General features: G+C 49.5%; 1 protein-coding gene across 1 annotated transcript in view; it reads right to left on the reverse strand.

The window, feature by feature from the left end:
- Positions 1 to 11812: 11812 nt before the first annotated feature.
- Positions 11813 to 22670, reverse strand: part of LOC136587442 (cytochrome P450 2B19-like) — a 39154-nt gene continuing 28296 nt past the window's right edge. Inside the window, exons 7-11 of the mRNA XM_066586011.1 lie at positions 21234 to 21375; positions 17896 to 18083; positions 14545 to 14636; positions 14179 to 14228; positions 11813 to 12124 (exon numbers count right to left, since the gene is read on the reverse strand). Of these exons, the coding sequence (XP_066442108.1) occupies positions 11940 to 12124; positions 14179 to 14228; positions 14545 to 14636; positions 17896 to 18083; positions 21234 to 21375 (657 nt within the window). The 3' untranslated portion in view covers positions 11813 to 11939. The remainder of the gene's footprint in view (positions 12125 to 14178; positions 14229 to 14544; positions 14637 to 17895; positions 18084 to 21233; positions 21376 to 22670) is intronic.

Consider the following 22670-nt stretch of genomic DNA (forward strand, 5'->3'; position numbering starts at 1 on the left):
CGATCACACCTGCGTCAGGGTGCCTTCACACGGGCGATCAAACCTGCGTCAGGGTGCCTTCAGACGGGCGATCACACCTGCGTCAGGGTGCCTTCACATGGGCGATCACACCTGCGTCAGGGTGCCTTCACACAGCGATCTCACCTGCGTCAGGGTACCTTCACACGGGCGATCACACCTGCGTCAGGGTGCCTTCACACGGGCGATCGCACCTGCGTCAGGGTGCCTTCACACGGGCGATCACACCTGCGTCAGGGTGCCTTCATACGTGCGATCACACCTGCGTCAAGGTGCCTTCACACGGGCGATCACACCTGCGTCCAGGTGTCTTCACACGGGCGATCACACCTGCGTCAGGGTGTCTTCACACAGGCGATCACACCTGCGTCAGGGTGCCTTCACACGGGCGATCACACCTGCGTCAGGGTGCCTTCACACGGGCGATCACACCTGCGTCACGGTGCCTTCACACGGCCGATGACACCTGCGTCAGGGTGCCTTCACACGGGCGATGATACCTGCGTCAGGGTGCCTTCACACAAGCGATCACACCTACCTCAGGGTGCCTTCAGACGGGCGATCACACCTGCGTCAGAGTGCCTTCACATGGGCGATCACACCTGCGTCAGGGTGCCTTCACACGGGCGATCACACCTTCGTCAGGGTGCCTTCAGATGGGCGATCACACCTGCATCAGGGTGCCTTCACACGGGCGATCACACCTGCGTCAGGGTGCCTTCACACGGGCGATCATACCTGCGTCAGGGTGCCTTCACACGGGCGATCACACCTGCGTCAGGGTGCCTTCACACGGGCGATCACACCTGCGTCAGGGTGCTTTCAGACGGGCGATCACACCTGCGTCAGGGTGCCTTCAGACGGGCGATCAAACCTGCGTCAGGGTGCCTTCAGACGGGCGATCAAACCTGCGTCAGGGTGCCTTCACACGGGGGATCACACCTGCGTCAGGTTGCCTTCAGACGGGCGATCAAACCTGCGTCAGGGTGCCTTCAGACGGGCGATCACACCTGCGTCAGGGTGCCTTCACACGGGCGATCACACCTGCGTGAAGGTGCCTTCACACGGGCGATCACACCTGTGTCAGGGTGCCTTCACACGGGCGATCACACCTGCGTCAGGGTGCCTTCACACGGGCGATCACACCTGCGTCAGAGTGCCTACACATGGGCGATCACACCTGCGTCAGGGTGCCTTCACACGGGCGATCACACCTGCGTCAGGGTGTCTTCACACGGGCGATCACACCTGCGTTAGGGTGCCTTCACATGGGCGATCACACCTGCGTCCAGGTGTCTTCAGACGCCGATCACACCTGCGTCAGTGTGCCTTCACATGGGCGATCACACCTGCGTCAGGGTGCCTTCACATGGGCAATCACACCTGCGTCAGGGTGCTTTCACACGGGCAATCACACCTGCATCAGGGTGCCTTCAGACGGGCGATCACACCTGCGTCAGGGTGTCTTCACACGGGCGATCACACCTGCGTCAGTGTGCCTTCAGACGGGCGATCACACCTGCGTCAGGGTGCCTTCAGACGGGCGATCAAACCTGCGTCAGGGTGCCTTCAGACGGGCGATCACACCTGCGTCAGGGTGCCTTCAGACGGGTCGATCACACCTGCGTCAGGGTGCCTTCAGACGGGCGATCACACCTGCGTCAGGGTGCCTTCACACGGGCGATCACACCTGCGTGAAGGTGCCTTCACACGGGTGATCACAACTGCGTCAGGGTGCCTTCACACGGGTGATCAAACCTGCGTCAGGGTGTCTTCAGACGGGCGATCACACCTGCGTCTGGGTGCCTTCACACTGGCGATCACACCTGCGTCAGGGTGCCTTCACATGGGCGATCACATCTGCGTCAGGGTGCCTTCACACGGGCGATCACACCTGCGTGAGGGTGCCTTCACACGGGTGATCACAACTGCGTCAGGGTGCCTTCACACGGGTGAACACATCTGCGTAAGGGTGTCTTCAGACGGGCGATCACACCTGCGTCAGGGTGTCTTTACACGGGCGATCAACACCTGCGCCAGTGATCCTTCAAACGGGCGATCACACCTGTCAGGGTGCCTTCAGACGGGCGATCACATCTGCGTCAGGGTATCTTCACACGGGCGATCAACACCTGCGCCAGTGTTCCTTCAAACGGGGCGATCACACCTGTGTCAGGGTGCCTTTAGACGGGCGATCACACCTGCGTCAGGGTGGCTTCACACGGGCGATCACACCTGCGTCAGGGTGCCTTCAGACGGGTGATCAAACCTGCGTCAGGGTGCCTTCAGACGGGCGATCACACCTGCGTCAGGGTGCCTTCACATGGGCGATCACACCTGCGTCAGGGTGCCTTCACACAAGCGATCACACCTGTGTCAGGGTGCCTTCACACGGGCGATCACACCTGCGTCAGGGTGCCTTCACACGGGCGATCACACCTGCGTCAGAGTGCCTACACATGGGCGATCACACCTGCGTCAGGGTGCCTTCACACGGGTGATCACACCTGCGTCAGGGTGTCTTTAGACGGGCGATCATACCTGCGTCAGGGTGTCTTCACACAGGCGATCAACACCTGTGCCAGTGTTCCTTTACACGGGCGATCACACCTGTGTCAGGGTGCCTTCAGACGGGCGATCACACCTGCGTCAGGGTATCTTCACACGGGCGATCACACCTGCGTCAGGGTGCATTCATACGGGCGATCACACCTGCGTCAGGGTGCCTTCACACGGGCAATTACACCTGCGTCAGGGTGCCTTCACACGGGCGATCACACCTGTGTCAGGGTGCCTTCACATGGGCGATCACACCTGCGTCAGGGTGCCTTCAGATGGGCGATCACACCTGCGGCTGGGTGCCTTCACACGGGCGATCACACCTGCGTCAGGGTGCCTTCACACGGGTGATCACACCTGCGTCAGGGTGCCTTCACACGGGTGATCACACCTGCATCAAGGTGCCTTCACACGGGCGATCACACCTGCATCAGGGTGCCTTTACTCAGGCGATCACACCTGCGTCAGGGTGCCTTCACATGGGCGATCACACCTGCATCAGGGTGTCTTTACATGGGCAATCAACACCTGCGCCAGTGTTCCTTCAAACGGGCGATCACACCTGTCAGGGTGCCTTCAGACGGGCGATCACATCTGCGTCAGGGTATCTTCACACGGGCGATCAACACCTGTGTCAGGGTGCCTTTAGACAGGCGATCACACCTGCGTCAGGGTATCTTCACACGGGCGATCACACCTGCGTCAGGGTGCCTTCACACGGGTGATCACACCTGCGTCAGGGTGTCTTTAGACGGGCGATCACACCTGCGTCAGGGTGTCTTCACACGGGCGATCAACACCTACGCCAGTGTTCCTTCACACGGGCGATCACACCTGTGTCAGGGTGCCTTCAGACGGGCGATCACATCTGCGTCAGGGTATCTTCACACGGGCGATCAACACCTGCGCCAGTGTTCCTTCAAACGGGGCGATCACACCTGTGTCAGGGTGCCTTTAGACGGGCGATCACACCTGCGTCAGGGTGCCTTCACACGGGCGATCACACCTGCGTCAGGGTGCCTTCAGACGGGCGATCAAACCGGCGTCAGGGTGCCTTCAGACGGGCGATCACACCTGCGTCAGGGTGCCTTCACACGGGCGATCACACCTGCGTCAGGGTGCCTTCACACAAGCGATCACACCTGTGTCAGGGTGCCTTCACACGGGCGATCACACCTGCGTCAGGGTGCCTTCACCCGGGGGCGATCACACCTGCGTCAGAGTGCCTACACATGGGCGATCACACCTGCGTCAGGGTGCCTTCACACGGGTGATCACACCTGCGTCAGGGTGTCTTTAGACGGGCGATCATACCTGCGTCAGGGTGTCTTCACACAGGCGATCAACACCTGTGCCAGTGTTCCTTTACACGGGCGATCACACCTGTGTCAGGGTGCCTTCAGACGGGCGATCACACCTGCGTCAGGGTATCTTCACACGGGCGATCACACCTGCGTCAGGGTGCATTCATACGGGCGATCACACCTGCGTCAGGGTGCCTTCACACGGGCAATCAGACCTGCGTCAGGGTGCCTTCACATGGGCGATCACACCTGCGTCAGGGTGCCCTCACACGGGCGATCACACCTGCGGCTGGGTGCCTTCACACGGGCGATCACACCTGCGTCAGGGTGCCTTCACACGGGTGATCACACCTGCGTCAGGGTGCCTTCACACGGGTGATCACACCTACATCAAGGTGCCTTCACACGGGCGATCACACCTGCATCAGGGTGCCTTTACTCAGGCGATCACACCTGCGTCAGGGTGCCTTCACATGGGCGATCACACCTGCGTCAGGGTGTCTTTACATGGGCAATCAACACCTGCGCCAGTGTTCCTTCAAACGGGCGATCACACCTGTCAGGGTGCCTTCAGACGGGCGATCACATCTGCGTCAGGGTATCTTCACACGGGCGATCAACACCTGTGTCAGGGTGCCTTTAGACGGGCGATCACACCTGCGTCAGGGTATCTTCACACGGGCGATCACACCTGCGTCAGGGTGCCTTCACAACGGTGATCACACCTGCGTCAGGGTGTCTTCACACGGGCGATCAACACCTACGCCAGTGTTCCTTCACACGGGCGATCACACCTGTGTCAGGGTGCCTTCAGACGGGCGATCACACCTGCGTCAGGGTATCTTCATACGGGCGATCACACCTGCGTCAGGGTATCTTCATACGGGCGATCACACCTGCGTCAGGGTATCTTCATACGGGCGATCACACCTGTGTCAGGGTGCATTCATACGGGCGATCACACCTGCGTCAGGGTGCCTTCACACGATTACACCTGTGTCAAGGTGCCTTTACATGGGCAATCACAATTGCGTCAGGGTGCATTCACACGTGCGATCACACCTTTGTCAGGGTGCCTTCACATGGGCGATCACACCTGCGTAAGGGTGCCTTCACATGGGCGATCACACCTGCGTCAGGGTGCCCTCACACGGGCGATCACACCTGCGGCTGGGTGCCTTCACACGGGTGATCACACCTGCCTCAGGGTGCCTTTACTCGGGCGATCACACCTGCGTCAGGGTGCCTTCACACGGACGATCGCAAGAAAATCGCGACAGAGTCATGTCTTTGTTCGTGTGATTTTTGAGCGTCCGCACTGCTTTCCCTCGACAAAACATCGCAGCTGCTTGAGATTTTCTCGTGCTCTTTTTTTCGCCCACTTTTCTCATGAGGCAGACAATAGGACTTTCCAATATTAGAAACGCATCGCACACAAAAATTTCAAGTTTGTGCGTAACGATGCGATAAAACGTAAGCTCCATAGGGAAACATGGGCGAAAAAAAAAAAGCAAAATGCAGAAAGATAGAGCGTTACGCAGGGAAACGTGGGAGATGGAAAAAAAAATCGCACATTGTAGAAGGATAAAGCGCGCGTGATTTTTTTTCCTCGCAACATCGCATCAGTGAAAACATGGCTAATGTGATGGAAGCCGTTGGACCTAAAGCTACATTCACACGAGCGTGAGTCTAGCGACAGTTTTGCACGTTGCGAGATGCAGAGAACTCACGCCAATATGAACGCCATTCTTTTGAATGGAGTTATATACATGACTGATATCTTTCACTCACTGCGAGGTAAGAAAATCGCCGTATCTATTGTTCCCGCCCCTTGAAACGCATCACCTGTTATCAACGGGACAGTCAGACATCGCATGGCCGTGTGAGGGTCATGCCAGTGTGATGTTTACCCTTTAAGTCAGTAAGAAACACTTGCCTGTTTCATGTGCGCTGGAAGATCGGCCGCTGACCGGCCCTGACCACAGCGAGTGACCCTGCGTACGTGAGTGTGCAGGCTGCTTCGTCCGCGCAGACCTATTTTCTTTTCTGGCTTCTCAATACTGCGGTTGGTTGGCGCGGCTCGCCATCGGACATGCACAGCACAATGCTAATTGTGCGCAGGCCGCGGGTCGGACAGCTTCCATTGATTTCAATGGAAGCCGTCCGTGCAGAAACCACAGGAAAATGGAGTATACTACGATTTTTCATCCAAGAGCGGAAATCGCAATTGGTTTTCCGCTTGTGTGCGTGAAGAATCCTTTCTGCATTACATGCTATGGAGGGTTATTGCTGCGCAATCTGGAGGCCGACGCCCCCTCCGCATTCCGCAGCAAAAATCCGCCCGTGTGCGTTGGGGCTCGATTCTGGCTTTCCATCTCTCTGCTCCGTTTTTGGCGGAAACCGCACAATCTGCAGCGCTATTCTTATGACCCAAAAAACAGGAACCGGACGGAACGGATCCATTTTTTTCCCCATTTAATATCAGTGTCCAAAAACAGAGCGGAGAGACGGAGACCGTAACTGAACCCAAACAGAGCGGAGAGACGGAGACCGTAACTGAACCCAAACAGAGCGGAGAGACGGAGACCGTAACTGAACCCAAACAGAGCGGAGAGACGGAGACCGTAACTGAACCCAAACAGAGCGGAGAGACGGAGACCGTAACTGAACCCAAACAGAGCGGAGAGACGGAGACCGTAACTGAACCCAAACAGAGCGGAGAGACGGAGACCGTAACTGAACCCAAACTCGTCTATCCAAACAAATGGAAAACTACCGTACTGGAAGCAAACAGAAGCCGCAGACTGAAAACAGAAGTCAAACAGATCGAATTTAAACAGAAACGTCCATTTTTTTTACTATTGATTTTAATGGGAAAAAAACATCCATTTAAATTCAGTTTAACTTCAGTTTTTCTGCTCCAAAAACGAAGAAACGGAAAGCCCCAACGGAGCAGAAGCCAAAAAGCCTTTATTGCTCTGTACAAAAGGAGGAGCCCTACAATACAACCTGAGGGTGGCTTCAGACGACCGTATATCGGCCGGGTATTCACGCCGATATACGGTCGTCTGAAACCGCCCTACCAAACACAGTGGGGTAGATTTACAAAAGTAATTTTCACATGTTAACCCCTTAAGGACCAGACACTTTTTAGGGATTTTACGGCCTTATTTTATTTTCTTCAGCTACCAAAATGATTTTTGCAGTTTATTTTTTGTGACATATAAGGCCATTTTTAATATTTTTTCTCACTGATTTTTTTTTCCCCATTTTTTCTTTTGTTTTATTACGGGGTAAACTAAAAAAAAGTATTTTTTAAATTCATAATTGTTTATTTTTTTAATTAATATATTTACACTAACATAAAGTACAGGAGGGGGTTCCTTATTTTGCTTCAGACTTTTTGATATATAATTTATATGGCGACGGTTTTAGGTTGGCGTCAGCGGCGGGCTGTTTTCTGTTTTTATATACACTCATTGTCAATAAAAAATAAATCAAGCACCTGGAAGGAGTTGTCTGAATGGGACTTTATACTTGTGATTCGCTGTTAATATTGATAGGCTCACTTGTGATCACGGAGACAAAATATATAAAAAATTCCTCATTTTATTGAATCTCATTACAAGTCTATGATGAACCCTAAGGGCTCATGTCCACGGGCAAAATGTGATTTAAAATCCGTAGCGGATCTCCCGCGCGCGGATCCGCACCCCATAGGGATGCATTGACCACCCGCGGGTAGATAAATACCCGCGGATCGTCAATAAAAGGCATTTTAAAAAAAATGGAGCATGAAAAAATCTGGACCATGCTCCATTTTCCTGCGGGTCTCCCGCGGGGACGGCTCCCGCGGGCTTCTATTGAAGCCTATGGAAGCCGTCCGGATCCGCGGGAGACCTAAAATAGGAATTAAAAGCATTTACTCACCCGCAGCGGGCCGCGAAGCTCTTCTCTTCCTCACGGCCGCATCTCCCTTGCTTCGGCTCGGCGGATGTGCCCGGCGCATGCGCGCGGCACGTCGACGACGTGCCGCCGGCGTCAGGAATTCATCCGCCGGCCGAAAATGAAGATCCGGCCGTGAGGAACAGCTGACCTTCGCCGCCCGCTACGGATAGGTAAATGCTTTTAAATTTCTATTTTCAGCGCTCACGTCCGCGGGGCAGGAGGGACCCGCTGCAGATTCTCCATGTAGAATCTGCAGCGGATCTGATTTTCCCCGTGGACATGAGGCCTTAGTGTTGACAGTAGTTAATAAATTGACGATCACACGTCATCATATTAGGTCAAAACAAAGGTATAACTTGAAGCTCCCGGGCCCCAATGCAAAATCTGTAACAGGGCCCCCAACTATAATGCTATATGGAGAAGAGAGGCCTTATGGGCCCCCTAAGGCTCCTGGGACTTTTTGCATCCTCTGCATGTCCTTTTTACCTTTGCTGATATTTTGGGGGACAAACCTGGCAATCCTAGATGTTAGGACTGTAATTTGCACAGAATTAGGGTGGATTCAGACGACCGTATATCGGCTCAGCTTTCACGCCGATCCCTCCCATTGCAAATAGTGGCAAGGGGCGGGGAAGGGGCGGGAGCTCAGTTCCTGCTCCTGGCTCTTCCATCCCCCCCCCCCTGCAGAGAAGGACACCGTATATCGGCTCGGCGTGAAAACCAAGCCGATATACGGTCGTCTGAATCCACCCTTAGCGCTGAGCCAATCAGGGGGTAGGTCTGACTCACACCCCCTTCACACCCACTGCAGGCCGGCCGCGGGGAACTCCGACTGCCGGAGCAGGTGAGTATGTATATTTTTTTTATTTTAACACTTTTCTGGATGAATTGCAGGGAAGGGCTTATATATTTAAGCCCTTCCCGATAATTCATCCCACACTCGCCCGCAGCGCATTGCTTTCAATGGAGCCGCTGTATTGCCGGCTCCATTGAATGCAATGCGCTGGACAGCTCCGGCCCATTTCTAATGAAACGCGGCTAGGAGCAGATTTTCGGGCACTGGTCACGCGATTTGCGGATGCGCATCCGTCATGCGATCCGCAAATCGCGTGACCGGTGCCCGTCTGACTAAGGCCTCAGATTGTTGTAGCATGGTGCAATTTTTTTTGACTGCTAATAGACTGAGGGAGCCCCCTGCTGTCAACCACTTGTATGCCGCGGTCGCTACTGACTGTGGCATGTAAGAAGTTAAACATAAGGCCTCAAAGGCTTTCTTCTTGCTCCCATCGCTGGCACATAAGCCCCGTCAGGAGACAGCTGTGCCCCAACTCTTCCTGGCACTTGACTCCCATGCTGAGCTTAGACTAGGCTTCCATATAGACTTCTATTGCTGTTCACTAGGGGGTTAAAAATGTACCCGCAGCTGCAGTGTGTGAATGAGATTCGTTAACTTCTCATTTATGTACTGTATTAGGGTGCGTTCACACGAGCGCATAAACGGCGTGTTTTTACGCCCAATCGTATAAACGTGACCATCTGAGGCATTGGCTTCCAATATATTCGTTCGCACGGGCGATTTTACGGCGCGTAAAAACGTCAACCCGCAGAAAATTGAACATACGCGACTGAAATACGCGCCAACGCATATACGGTGGCCAAAAAAGATAGTTTGAAAAGTAGGAACAGATGAGAATACGCTTTCTAGCTCTAGGTGTGATTGCCGAAAAACGTTCTTTCCGGCGATTATACGCTACGCACATGCGAACGAAAATACGCCTGCGCTCGTGTGAATGAACCCTCACATTGTCTATTTTCCGTATTTTCCGTGCATAAAACTGCATAGAAAACTGACCGTATTTCTGGAACATGTGAATGTACGCTAATAACGGGGGGCGAGCTTCACCGGCAGGAATCCTGCTAAACATGGTGACAGAAGCCTCACTGAAGAACACAACTGCAGCGAAGAACAACGTCAACATGTGGGCTGGACTTTAAAGGGAACCGGTCACCTGCCTAAAGCACCATCAACTAACTTATAGCGCTGTTAGGGGAGGTGACAGGGAGCCGCTGCTGAAGTCTGTACGCCGGCCGAAAATCTGACTCCTTCCAGATTCCTGTGCATGCGCTCTCCTATGCTAGTCTATGGGAGCTATGGGAGCACTATTACTACTAGGGCCAATATTTGCAAGTGCGATAGTGGCCCCAAAATAAATGTTTAGACAGGACTGCAGAGGTTATCAATAAACAAATATTTATGGAGAATCAGATCTGTAATAAAAGCATTTAGAAAAACAGAACATGAAGGAAATGAAGCATCAATAAAAGGGGAATCCATCGGCTCCGGTCACAGATGGAAGACGTTCCCAAAGAAAGTCATGCTCATATTAACCTACAATAGGCGCAACCAAGCTCAATGTCATACACATAAAGTGTTACCACATGACCAAGGGTCTGGGAATCCCTGCGCCCCGACGCACGCGGTTCAGCCTTAGCTTCGTCCAGAAAAACGCCTCGCATCCGTGGGTGAAAATTACGGTTCACGAGCGCAATATCAGGCCAAGATTCCCAGCCCGATATTACGCTCACCCATGTGTAGGTAGCCTAAGGGATCTTTCACGTGGCCGTTGGCGTCTTTACGCCCTGCCTCCTCCCATTGCAAACATCGGCAAGGGGCAGAGAAGGGAAAGGGAGTTTAGCAGTCACGCTTCTAAACTCCCTCCCACCTCCCCCGTCCGCCAGCTGTCATTGGCTCCCAGTACGATCTTTCCTGCCCGGCGTAAATGCGCCTGGCATTAGATTGCCCGGCTGGGTGCTTTTACGCTGTGGGAATACACCTGTATGATCTGATGCATTGGAATCCAATACATCAGATGGAAGCGTATATTGTCCAGCTGTTAAAACAATATCCGCTCGTGTGAATATGCTCTAAAACTGCAGCATAAATAGACACACTGTGGATTTAAGTACGCAGGTACGTTCAAACGAGGCGGATCTGCAGCGGATTTTACTTGTGGACCCTCCATGGCATGTATAGTAGCAGCAAAGCGTATAAGACTTTGAAACTCCTACAATAATGTGCTGCGGACATTGACCTGCGGGGCAGATTGTGGATCCACGGCATCTCAATAATAGCATACACTTTCAGTGCAGGCTCCACCTCCTGACACAAAGGGGTGAAATCCACACCAAATTCTGAGTAGAAAACAATGTCACCGTATACTATGTGCCGGACTAGACGTTAGCAATTCAGTCTGCGACTGCTCATTATCCGGCTGTTCCGCCCTGTCCAACAATCAATTAGGATATTATTTCCTCACGGGAAAATGAGGCCCGCCGCGGATTCTTCATGTAGAATCCGTAGCGGGTCCCTCCTGCCCAGCGGACATGAGGCCTAAAAATCAGAATAAACTCACCTGCTCCGGACGATGCGGATCTTCCTTCCTTCGCGGCCGGATTCTTTTTCTTCGGCCCAGCGGATGTACACGGCACGCCGGCGGCGGGCCGCGCGCAAGCGCCGGGCACATCCGCCGGGCCGAGGAAAAAAGATCCGGCTGCGAAGAAGGGAAGAACCGCATCGTCTGGAGCAGGTGAGTTTAATTCTGTTACGGGCCTCCTGCGGATCCGGACGGCTTCCATAGAAGCCTGCGGGAGCCATCCCCGCGGGAGACCCGCACCAAAATGGAGCATGTCCATTGTTTTTCCCACACGCGGATCCGCGCCTGATGAGAAAAATGACATCCGCAGGTATTTAACTACCTGCGGGTGTCCAATAGATCCCTATGGGGCGCGGATCCGCGTGCAGGAGAAACGCTGCGGATTTTAAGCCCGTGGACTTGAGGCTTTAATCAAACATGAGAAATGATATGGCAGAACCTAATTTTGGACAACAAGCTTAATAAGAGAACTAATCAGGATATCCTTTATTAAAACCATAAATGAGAATCAGAATGTAAACTTCTCTTGTGTTGCTTAGAATCCCTTGTTGTACCACAAGCAAATCAAGACCAAGAAAAGTCATGTGGCAGAATGTGAGAAGTAAGTGTCACCAAGTGAAATCTGAAGTCACACTTTCTGCAGATGCCTTATGTGTACATCACATGAACCGCTCTGTTATGTGCGGGAATAGGCTCTCAGGTGATAAGAAAGTCCCTTTTTTCGGAAGGCTCTTCTAAGGGTCCACAGGTCAAATGTCTCAGACGGATTTGCGGCTTTGAAGGTGAACTTCTGAAGAAGAGCAGTAAAGAAGAGGAACGTTTCCATACGAGCCAGTGCTTCTCCAGGGCAGATCCTTTTTCCTGTAAAAAACACATTTTTTAATGAGTATCTCCATGCTAGCCGTAATTCCCTACATTAAAGCCAGAATGTAATCCATACTAGCCACATTGCCCTTAATGCGGCCAAAGTACAACCACCACAGCCATTATGCCCCTTTAGTCAGCCACAATGTCTACAATGTAAGCAATATGGGGCTGCAGCACTGTCCATGTTTACAAAAACCCAGCGGTACTTATGCATCCACACACATGTGATCCTCCCGGTCCTTGTGGTGGAACGGACACTAGGTGACTGCTACAGTCAACTACAGGCCACTGCGGTTGGGTGCCATTCTCCGGACATCATGGCTTACTGCATCTAAACAGATATACCAGAAGAACCAACTGCTGCGGCCTCTACTAGACTGCAGTGGTCACGTGGTGTCCATTCCACAAGACTGGGAGGAACGCGGAGCTACTGCGCTGGATCACTGGGGCTGAGAATGGGTAAGTACCACTGGCTTTGTTATGTAAACATGTGCAGCTATATGTAAGATATCATTCTGCATCCAGACAACCCCTTTAATGCTGTTCCTACACAAATTAAGACTAGAACACATGAGATATACACGCTTTGTAAAAAAAAAAAAAAGATCAAGAAGGAAATATCCTTTTGTTGCAAAACTTGGCATGCAGTCCCATCTCAGGCAGCTATGTAAATGACAGTTGTGATGATTAGATGAATGGTCTTGTCACCAGAGGCCCTAGAAGTGGTTCCCCCTTGGCCTATAAGAGGCTCTCTGAGGCCCCTTGTGTGTAGTGACTTCTTCTGCTTGTGTGGAGCTTTTTGACCACTAGACGCCTTTGCGATGCAATGTAAGAGATTTTGCCCAGTTAACAGAGTTTGAGAGGGGAGTATTATTGGAATCTATGAAGCTGGATAGGTGTATCAACAAATTCCTTGCCACCTGGGCCATTCTGGCTGGATTATTAGGAGGTATTTAGACCAGTGGATGTGTGAGGACACACAAGGCAATCAGGCTCAGGACGCTCTTAACAGATCAGCAGTAGAAAGCATCATCTGATCATCCGAAAAGCATAAGCAGCTCCAACTGTTTCGTTGTCTGCCATTCAAAGACAGTTGGCACTATCGTGACACCCCTGTATCTGTTGGAACCATTTCCAGGCTCTGGGCTGAAGGACATTTGTTCTCACGACACCCATTACATGAACGGACTTTGACGCCTACCATCACCTCCATTTGCAGCTGTGTTGTGAATGACAAAACCGGACTGCTATAGAGTGGAATGGGTTGTCTTCACCTACGAATCCAAGTTTAGTTTTGCCATCGGCGATGGCTGTTTTAGTGTCTGGAGTGCTAGGGTCGAGCTGTGGAGCGGCACTCTGCACCGGCTGCTGGTGTTAGGGTCTGGCGGCCATCGCATACGACAGTCAGTCCCCCCCTAGTAGTGGTAGGAGGGACAATGACAGCTCAGCGATACGTTCAGGACATCCTGCAGCCACATGTGTTCCTCTCATGGCGGCTTCCAGCAGGATAATGCTCGGCCGCAAAACACAAGGGGGTCACAAGAATGTCTCCACAACATTGACACACTTCCGTGCCTGCCTGGTCGCCAGATTTATGTGACCATCTGGGATGCCGACTTCGACAGCCTACAAGGCTCAGTTACAGTAAATGCAGAGTGATACTAGGATACCATACAGAACCAGTATATCTCCATGCCCCCCTCATATCACAACTTCCAGCCAAGCTAGAGGCAGTACAACAGGGTACTAGAGCCTCCATGCCCCCTCATATCACAACTTCCAGCCAAGCTAGAGGCAGTACAACAGGGTACTAGAGCCTCCATGCCCCCCTTGTATCACAACTTCCATCCAAGCTAGAGGCGGTACAACAGGGTACTAGAGCCTCCTTCAAGGGTTTGGTTTTCCGCTACAAATTATGTTTTTGCTCTAATATTGTAATCATGTTCGTATACCAAAATTACAATCACACATAGAAAGTTTCATTCCTTTCAGACAACTCCTTCTAGGCAGGGGATTTTTTTTAAATTAATAGGCCATCTATCATGTACCAGCTGAGAAAGGCATCCAAGCATCCTGTGTGCAGAACAATCCATTCTGGTCCAAGAATAGAGATGAGCGAACGTGCTCGGCCACGCCCCTTTTTCGCCCGAATACCGCGATTTTCGAGTACTTCCGTACTCGGGCGAAAAAATTCGGGGGTCGCCGTGGCGGCGCGGGGAGTTGCAGCGGGGAGTGGGGGGGGAGAGGGAGAGAGAGAGGGCTCCCCCCTGTTCCCTGCTGCTACCCCCCGCGCCACCACGCCTCTCCCCGGCCCCCGGCGCACCCGAGTACTTTTCACCCGAGTAGTGAAGTACTCGAAAATCGCGGTGCTCGATTGCGAAATCGCCCTTACCGAGTACGTTCGCTCATCTCTATCCAAGAAGTTTTCTGGATTAAAATCATAGGGAGTCTTCCAGCATTCTGGATCTGATAACACTGAGCCAAGAAGAGGGAATATAGTGGTTCCCTGTTGAGACATTATCACATGTTAGATAAAATAAAGCAATCTGTGGAAGTTAACTGATCATCCACTTAAAACTAAGTGTCTATTTACACACAACCATCATTGAAAGACTGCCCGTTTATATGGGCCGACTATCGGCAGGTTTTTATGTCTGCATTAACTGCTGTAGAAAAGAGGACGAGGACCTGGAATGTTCTTTGACAAACGGAATGAGCTGTATATATTCACAGCCTGCCGATTCCTCGTTTTTTTTTGTTTTAGGCCACTCTGTTTTCCATACCCCGCACGGCGTGTTCTGCTTTATAACAGCCAGGCGCTCTGTGCAGAAAACAGCTGGATGCAGAAGACAAGCAGGGCCACCCCACTTGTCTTCTGCATCCTCCACTCCGAAGATCGGCTGTATAACAGCCGGGCACACGGAGTGGGGAACAGCTGGATGCAGAAGACAAGCGGGGACACCCCGCTTGTCTTCTGCATCCTCCACTCACAGCTCAAGTTGATCGGTCATCTTAAGCGATCATCTTGCGCTGTAAATGACAACACTTGAGTGACATCTTTTGAGCGATAATCGTTAGATCTAAATGGGCCTTTAGTTATCCAGAACAGTGTTAATTGCATCAACTACAATTATTCAGAACAATGTTAATTGTATTAACTACAATTCCGTTTGTACTTAAATTCTGTCCATATGCATTGTATCGCCATGAATCTGTTGAGTCTGTTAATCCTGTTATATCATCATTCTTGTCTAGGGAATTGAGTCTTGTTAATTCAGAACCTTTCATCAGTGAAGCTGGCCACTTCAGATGTTGGGGGGTCTCAGATTGATAACACTTTGTTCTAAATCAAACATGCGAGCTTAGGTCAGACGAGCTGCTATTAAGCTATTTTTCTTAGTGTATAAGGAGTTGGTCTGGTGGCATGAAGTTAGAGGCTTTTATTTGGACACAGGTTCGGGCATACCCGCACAGTGTAAATCTCCAGGATCTCTCTCTGCCTTTCACTGCTACCTCTCCAGTGATAGACAGATGATGACGAAGGAAGGCTCCTACCGATGAGGATTGGTTTAGTCTTCGCTGTTACTTTCTCCAGCTGATGTTCAATTGATGAATACAGTTTGTATGTTGTGAGTATATTCAAGTGTTGTTTCTTGTAGGGTAAATTATGTTTATGTCTATCATTTGGAGATTTATGTACTTAACCTTTGTCTAGGAGAATCATTATACAATTGTAATCAATATAACCTTATAATTCATAAATTTGTTTAATTATTGTCATTTTAATAAATTGCTATATATCAACCCATCTGTCCTTCTTTAACCCCTTCCTGCTCCATGACGTACCGGTACGTCATGGAGCCGCGGGGTATGTATGAAGAGAGGTTGCGTGGCAATCTCTCTTCATACAGTGTGGGCGTCAGCTGTTTATAACAGCTGACACTCGCGGGCAATAGCCGCGATCGGCCGCGCGGTCGATCGCGGCTATTAACCATTTAAATGCTGATGTCAATTCTCCCCCCGCGGTGAGATCGGGGGAGCCGTGCAGGTATCATGACAGCCGGGGGCCTAATGAAAGGCCCCAGGGCTGCCTTACCAGACTGACTATCAAGCCATCCCCGTGGGGTGGCTTGATAGACTGCCTGTGAAAAAGCAGTATGACGTAATGCTATAGCATTACGTCATACTGCAGGAGCTATCAAAGCATCGCATGTTAAAGTCCCCCAGGGTGACTTCAAAGTAATGCAAAAAAAAAATCAATAAAGTTTTTTTAATTGTAAAAAAAAAAAAAAGTTGTATAAGTTTAAATCCCCCCCCCCTTTTGCCATATCTATTATTAAAAAATCTAAATCATACAATAAAAATACATATTTGGTATCGCCGCGTCCGTAAAAGTCCGAACTATCAAAGTAGCGCATTATTTTTCCCACACGGTGAGCGTCATCCGAAAAATAAAATAAAGAACGCCAGAACTAAACTTTTTTAGTTACCCTGCCCCGAGAAAAAAACGCAATAAAAAGCGATCAAAAAATCGTATGTATTCCAAATTGTTACTATCAGAAACTACAGAACATCCCGCAAAAAATGAGCCCTTGCTCAACTACATCAACGGAAAAATAGAAAAGTTATTGCGCGCACAAAATGACCGCAGAATATAATTGAAAAAAATTAAATGTCTTTGAAAAAAAAGAGTAGTATAGTAAAAAAAAACTATACAAGTTTGGTATCATAGTAATCATAGTGACCCATAGAATAAAGTTATCATGTCGCTTTTGTTGCCGTTTGTGCGCCGTAGAAACAAGACGCACTAAAAGATGGCGAAATGTCGGGTGTTTTTTCATTTTACTCCACTTTGAATTTTTTAAAAGTTTTTCAGTACATTATATGGTCCTTTAAATAGCACCATTGAAAAATACAACTCGTCCTGCAAAAAACAAGCCCTCATACAGCAATGTAGATGGATAAATAAAGGAGTTACGATTTTTTTGAAGGGGGGAGGAAACAACGAAAATGGAAAAAGAAAAAGGGGCCGCTTCATTAAAGGGGTTGTCCCGCGCCGAAACGGGTTTTTTTTTTTTTTTCAACAGCCCCCCCATTCGGCGCGAGACAAACCCGATGCACTGGTTAAAAAAGAAAACCGGACAGTGCTTACCTGAATCCCCGCGCTCCGGTGACTTCTTACTTACCTGGTGAAGATGGCCGCCGGGATCTTCTCCCTTGGTGGACCGCAGGGCTTCTGTGCGGTCCATTGCCGATTCCAGCCTCCTGATTGGCTGGAATCGGCACGTGACGGGGCGGAGCTACACGGAGCCGCTCTCCGGCACGAGCGGCCCCATTCAGAAGAGAAGAAGACCGGACTGCGCAAGCGCGTCTAATCCGGCGATTAGACGCTGAAAATTAGACGGCACCATGGAGACGAGGACGCCAGCAACGGAACAGGTAAGTGAATAACTTCTGTATGGCTCATAATTAATGCACGATGTACATTACAAAGTGCATTAATATGGCCATACAGAAGTGTATAACCCCACTTGCTTTCGCGGGACAACCCCTTTAAGGGGTTAAAGCCGTATCCGATCTTGTTGCCTTTCGAGTTGGCAAAACACCCGCACTGATCAAATTTTTATTACCTATCTCCTCTAAGATGGGATACATCCTCCTATTCATTGTCAGCAAACAGAGATCTTGAAAATGGTTAATACATGTTAGAAAGGTGCAGATTTTTCTACTGCTTCGGTATGCTTAAAATGAATAAAGTCACGTACCTTGGGGATCATAAATCCTCTGAAGGATGTGTCCTCAGACGCCTTGTGAGGGAGAGCCAATGGAACGATATCTACATATCTCATGATCTCATGCACTACAGCATTTGTGTAAGGCATCTGGGTCCTATCAGAACATGTAGGCAGCCTGTTTGGACCAACGACTGTATTTATCTCCTTCTGTACCTTTTCTGCAAATGGAGTAACATTTCAATGATTACATCAACGCAAATAGGCACCTTGCTTACCTGGCACCAAAACTGGTAACTACCTACAATCTTAATATTCATTGTATGGCAGTGGTTTCTAATTATGTACAGAGCCATTCTTCATTTGCGGTGTTGGCATTACGTGAGCCCTGGTATGGTGCCATTTACACTGTGTGGTACCGCTACTTTGGCACTGTATAGTACATTAGATTTGCAGTACATGATGGTGCTGGTACTTTTTCTCATTGTTATGTACACAACTTACTCGGCCATTGAATGGAACTGATATTTGGTTACTGTATTGTATGACGCTGTAATGAGACACTGTACGGTATGGCGTGCGGCATCAGCAGCTGGTAATGCTGTCAAACTTAAATGGTCACTAACTTTTCAAACAACTTGTGCTTATGTGAGAGCCAGTGTGATAACTGAGAAAAAGTGCTAATAACTTTATTTAGCTAAATTGACGTTTTTGTGTTGAAAAATCCCTCTAAAGTGCTGGCCACTAGTAGTCTCCGTTCCTGCTAATTTGCTGTCCACTGCCTGTTGTCAAATGAGGTTTTCTTTGTTATTGGAGACAGCAAGATACTTGTCTAGTACTTGATGCTATGTCTCCGTGTGATACAGATACTTAGGGAGCAGAATCAACAGTTTTCTCTGTGTGCAGTATATAAAAGACATCATAACCGTGGATTCCTCCCACAAGTTCAGAAAGAAAGTAAAATCATAGATACAGCCTGCAGAGGGGAAAAATGTGTGATAAATGCAGGATACAAGTCATATAATGGCTAGATATAGTGTTATTCCTTATGTACAAACATCAGAGAGAAAAAAGTGACACAAATCAACTAAAAAGCATGAAATGCTACGGAAAACGCAGAACTGCCAGTAGAAGAAAAAGCACAGTCATCCACAGACCTGAATCAAAAAAGATAATTAGAGATGAGCGAGCATACTTGCTAAGGCCAATTGCTCGAGCGAGCAGTGCCCTTAGCGAGTACCTGCCTGCTCGAGACAAAAGGTTCGGGTGCCGGCGTGGGGGAGCGGTGAGTAGCGGCAGTCAGCAGGGGGGAGCGGGGGGGAGAGAGGGAGAGAGATCTCCCCTCCGTTCCTCCCCGCTCTCCCCCGCAGCTCCCTGCCCGCCGCCGGCACCCGAACCTTTTGTCTCGAGCGGGCAGGTACTCGCTAAGGGCAATGCTCGCTCGAGCAATTGCCCTTAACGAGTATGCTCGCTCATCACTAAAGATAATCTGTAAGGAGATACAGGTGTAGCTTCATCGCCCAGTCTGACATTACATTTTGTCAAATCTCGGTTGGTACCCTTTGATTTTCGGGAATCTGTGCTTGATTCGATGTCATATTGCTCAATTACCTGTTTTTTTTGCACTCTGTTGGGTATTGACTGTGTATGGTCCCTTTGTGGCTGCTTTCTTTTGCACCTTCTTCCAGATATTCTGTTCTGTGGAGGGTCCTCTGAACATGTATTATTTGATTACAGATTATATTTTTAATTCAGGTCTCTGGTCTCTTGTCTTTTATTGTGTTGGCAGTTGTGCATTTTCTATAACATTTCATGTATTTTTATTATTTTTATGTCTGTTGTGTGCTTGTGCGCTTCAATAAAATGATCACAAAGTTTTTGTGTTGATTTTTTTTCTTTTTGATGTTTGGCCAATGCTTTTGAACACCAATGTAGCACCTCGTGCCGCTATCTTTACTATGAGGCCAATTTCAGGCGATCGTACTTTTGTGCCCTTAAACGGCCGTTATAATCACAGCCGTATAACGGGACAAAATGAAACCACTGCTCTCTATGGGATTTCAGTAGTTTCATTTTACTAGTTTTTTTCCCGTCCAGGAAAAGATAGGACCTGCCCGATAGTGAATAACACGCACGGGAGAGATCAGGCTGCCGCTAGCTTCTCACCTTTTTTTTCAAACTAGACTCTGGCGTGGAGTTTGAACTGCCGGCGAGGGAGAGAAAATCTCCCTCATTCAGGCGCAATTACGCTCCGTGCTGCCTAGTGTAGTTGCGTCTATGGCCATGTGAGTAAGCCTCATTGTGTGGACATGGTAGTGCCCACTCTCTCTTTCCTCACTGGCACCTTATTCTGAAAGGTTATCTGAAAGGTCAGGTAAGCTTTAAGGCCAACTTTGATTCTCTATTGGGCATGAATGGGGGTACTCACTCTACTTCCCAGCAATACCGCTCCCTTTTAACCTCAACAAAACCCCTCTACGCAACGTCTGGCTTTTTACGTGTGGTAGGCCACAGCTTTATTAAATTAATTCTTTTAACTTTCCTTTTAAAACCTTTCTAAAGCCTTTCCAAAAACCTAAACTTTAATGAATCCAAAGAGGCGTCAGAAAGCCCTTTAGAAATAAACCGGGCTTGAAGAACCGCCTTCTCCTAACCAGGGCTGGCATGGAAAGCAATTTTCCACCTACACCTCCAGCTGTGACAACTTCCGAAATCCGCGAATCCACGACTCTTACTTCCCACCATGCAGCTGCACCTCTCTATTACCCAACTCCTGGGTGGGCGAGCGGTTGTCCTCTTCTATCTCCCGAATGAACTGCTCCTCTTCCTCTTTTCCTAACCTAACTAAACCCTTTCTTCCAACTTACTTCCGGTTGTCCAACCCCCTTTCCTCACTAACTGCGCCCCCCAGTCCCTAGCAGCTTCATTAATCATTTTGCTGCCATACATTCTACAGAAATACTTGATAAGATCATATACACTATATGGACAAAAGTATTTGGACACTGCATGTTTTTCAGAAAAAGTGCTTTATTCTTCTATGTAGTAACTTGTCGGCCCTCCTTTTGCTTGTATTACAGAGGCCGCACGTCGAGGCAGACTTCCCACAAGTTCTCTAAGTCTGGGCAGGAATACCTCGCCATTCCTTGTGCAAGGCTGTGAGAAGAGATTGTTGTGAGGATGGGCGTGGGTGGCGGTGTCGTACCCGTAACTCCATTTCGTCCCATAAGTGCAAGCAAATTCACCTTATTTGCAGGAAATCAGGCCAGCACACGCTTTGCGGTATGACACGGAGCTCTATCCTCTAGGCTGATTTTCTGCAGTGCCCAAATCCTTTTGTCCATATAGTGTCTGTAAAAATATATTCTTACCTTGGATGTGTGGATATTGTATCACCGCCAAAAGACTGAACAGGAGTGTATTCGATATGGTCTCTGTTCCAGCTGTGAACAGCTCAAAGGCTAAAGTAACCACACTATCCTCATTGCACTCTTCAGAGTTTATTTCGTCCTCCTAGAATTCAAAAATAGAGTATATACCCTGTTTCCCTGAAAATAAGACATAGCATGATTTTCCAGAATTTTTGAGGATGCAAAATGATTTTTCAGGCTTTTTGAGGATGCTTGAAATATAAGCCCTACTCCAAAATTAAGCCCTGCTGACAGTTAATTTAAAAAGTCAATTTAAATAGTATCCAGGCAGCTATACATGTAAAAAAGTTAAACCTTTTTGAACAAAAATTAATATAAGACACTGTCTTATTTTCGGGGAAACACGGTAATTGGCTTTACAAATTCCCTTGTAATGAAAAAAGGAATGAAAAGCGATGCTGCGGCCGACACCGGCTTTTAGCACTCATCATTGATGAGGTGAGCTAAATGCCCAAAAATAGAACAGACCTAGCGTGAAAATCAAGTGGCTGTCTGAGAGGCTCCATTGAAACCAATGGGAGCCTCTGACAGCCTTTAGTGCTGCGCTAAGCGCTGAAAAAATAGTCTGTTTAGACACAACGATTATCGCTCAAAAGCTGCCTTTTGAGCGATAATCATTGTGTGCAAATGTGCCCATCTTTCAGTTTTCTGCCGAACGACAGTCTGCAGTTCGGGTTAAAAACCGTCATTCAGCAGAACAGCTGATAAGCAGGACCGCACGCTGTGCTCTGCCCGGAGAGCGCTGATAATAGCTGATTGCATTGTCTCAGCTGTCAGCCCCACTGGCAGCACAAAGGGAATTTATTCAGAAAACAGCAGGCGGTCCTCTGAATAAATTAAGCTCCCGGCGGCTCACACTCTGCTAATTGGTACTAATAGGCATTAGTACCAATTAGCAGATTATGCAAAATGATTGCTCAAAAGCCATCTTTTAAGTGATCATCTGTATGTCTAAATGGGCCTACGGGTGCATTCACACGAACGTATATCGGCTCGGTTTTTACGCCGAGCCGATATACGTTGTCCTTGCGTGCAGGGGGGGGGGGAGGATGGAAGAGCCTGGAGCAGGAACTGAGCTCCCGGCCCCCTCTCCGCCTCTCTGCACTATTTGTAATGGGAAGAGGCGGGGCAGGGGCGGGGCTAAGTTCCGAGAATTAGCCCAGCCCCTGCCCCACCTCTCCCCATTGCAAATAGTGCAGAGGGGCGGAGAGGAGGCAGAGAGGGGGGCGGGAGCTCAGTTCCTGCACTTGGCTCTTCCATCCCCCCCCCCACCCTGCACACGAGGACAACGTATATCGGCTCGGCGTGAAAACCGAGCCGATATACGTTCGTGTGACTTCACCCTACATCAGCAGTTCTATCAGATTTGATGACAAA

This window comes from Eleutherodactylus coqui, chromosome 13 (genome assembly GCF_035609145.1).
Source record: "Eleutherodactylus coqui strain aEleCoq1 chromosome 13, aEleCoq1.hap1, whole genome shotgun sequence".
NCBI classification, from domain to species: domain Eukaryota; kingdom Metazoa; phylum Chordata; class Amphibia; order Anura; family Eleutherodactylidae; genus Eleutherodactylus; species Eleutherodactylus coqui.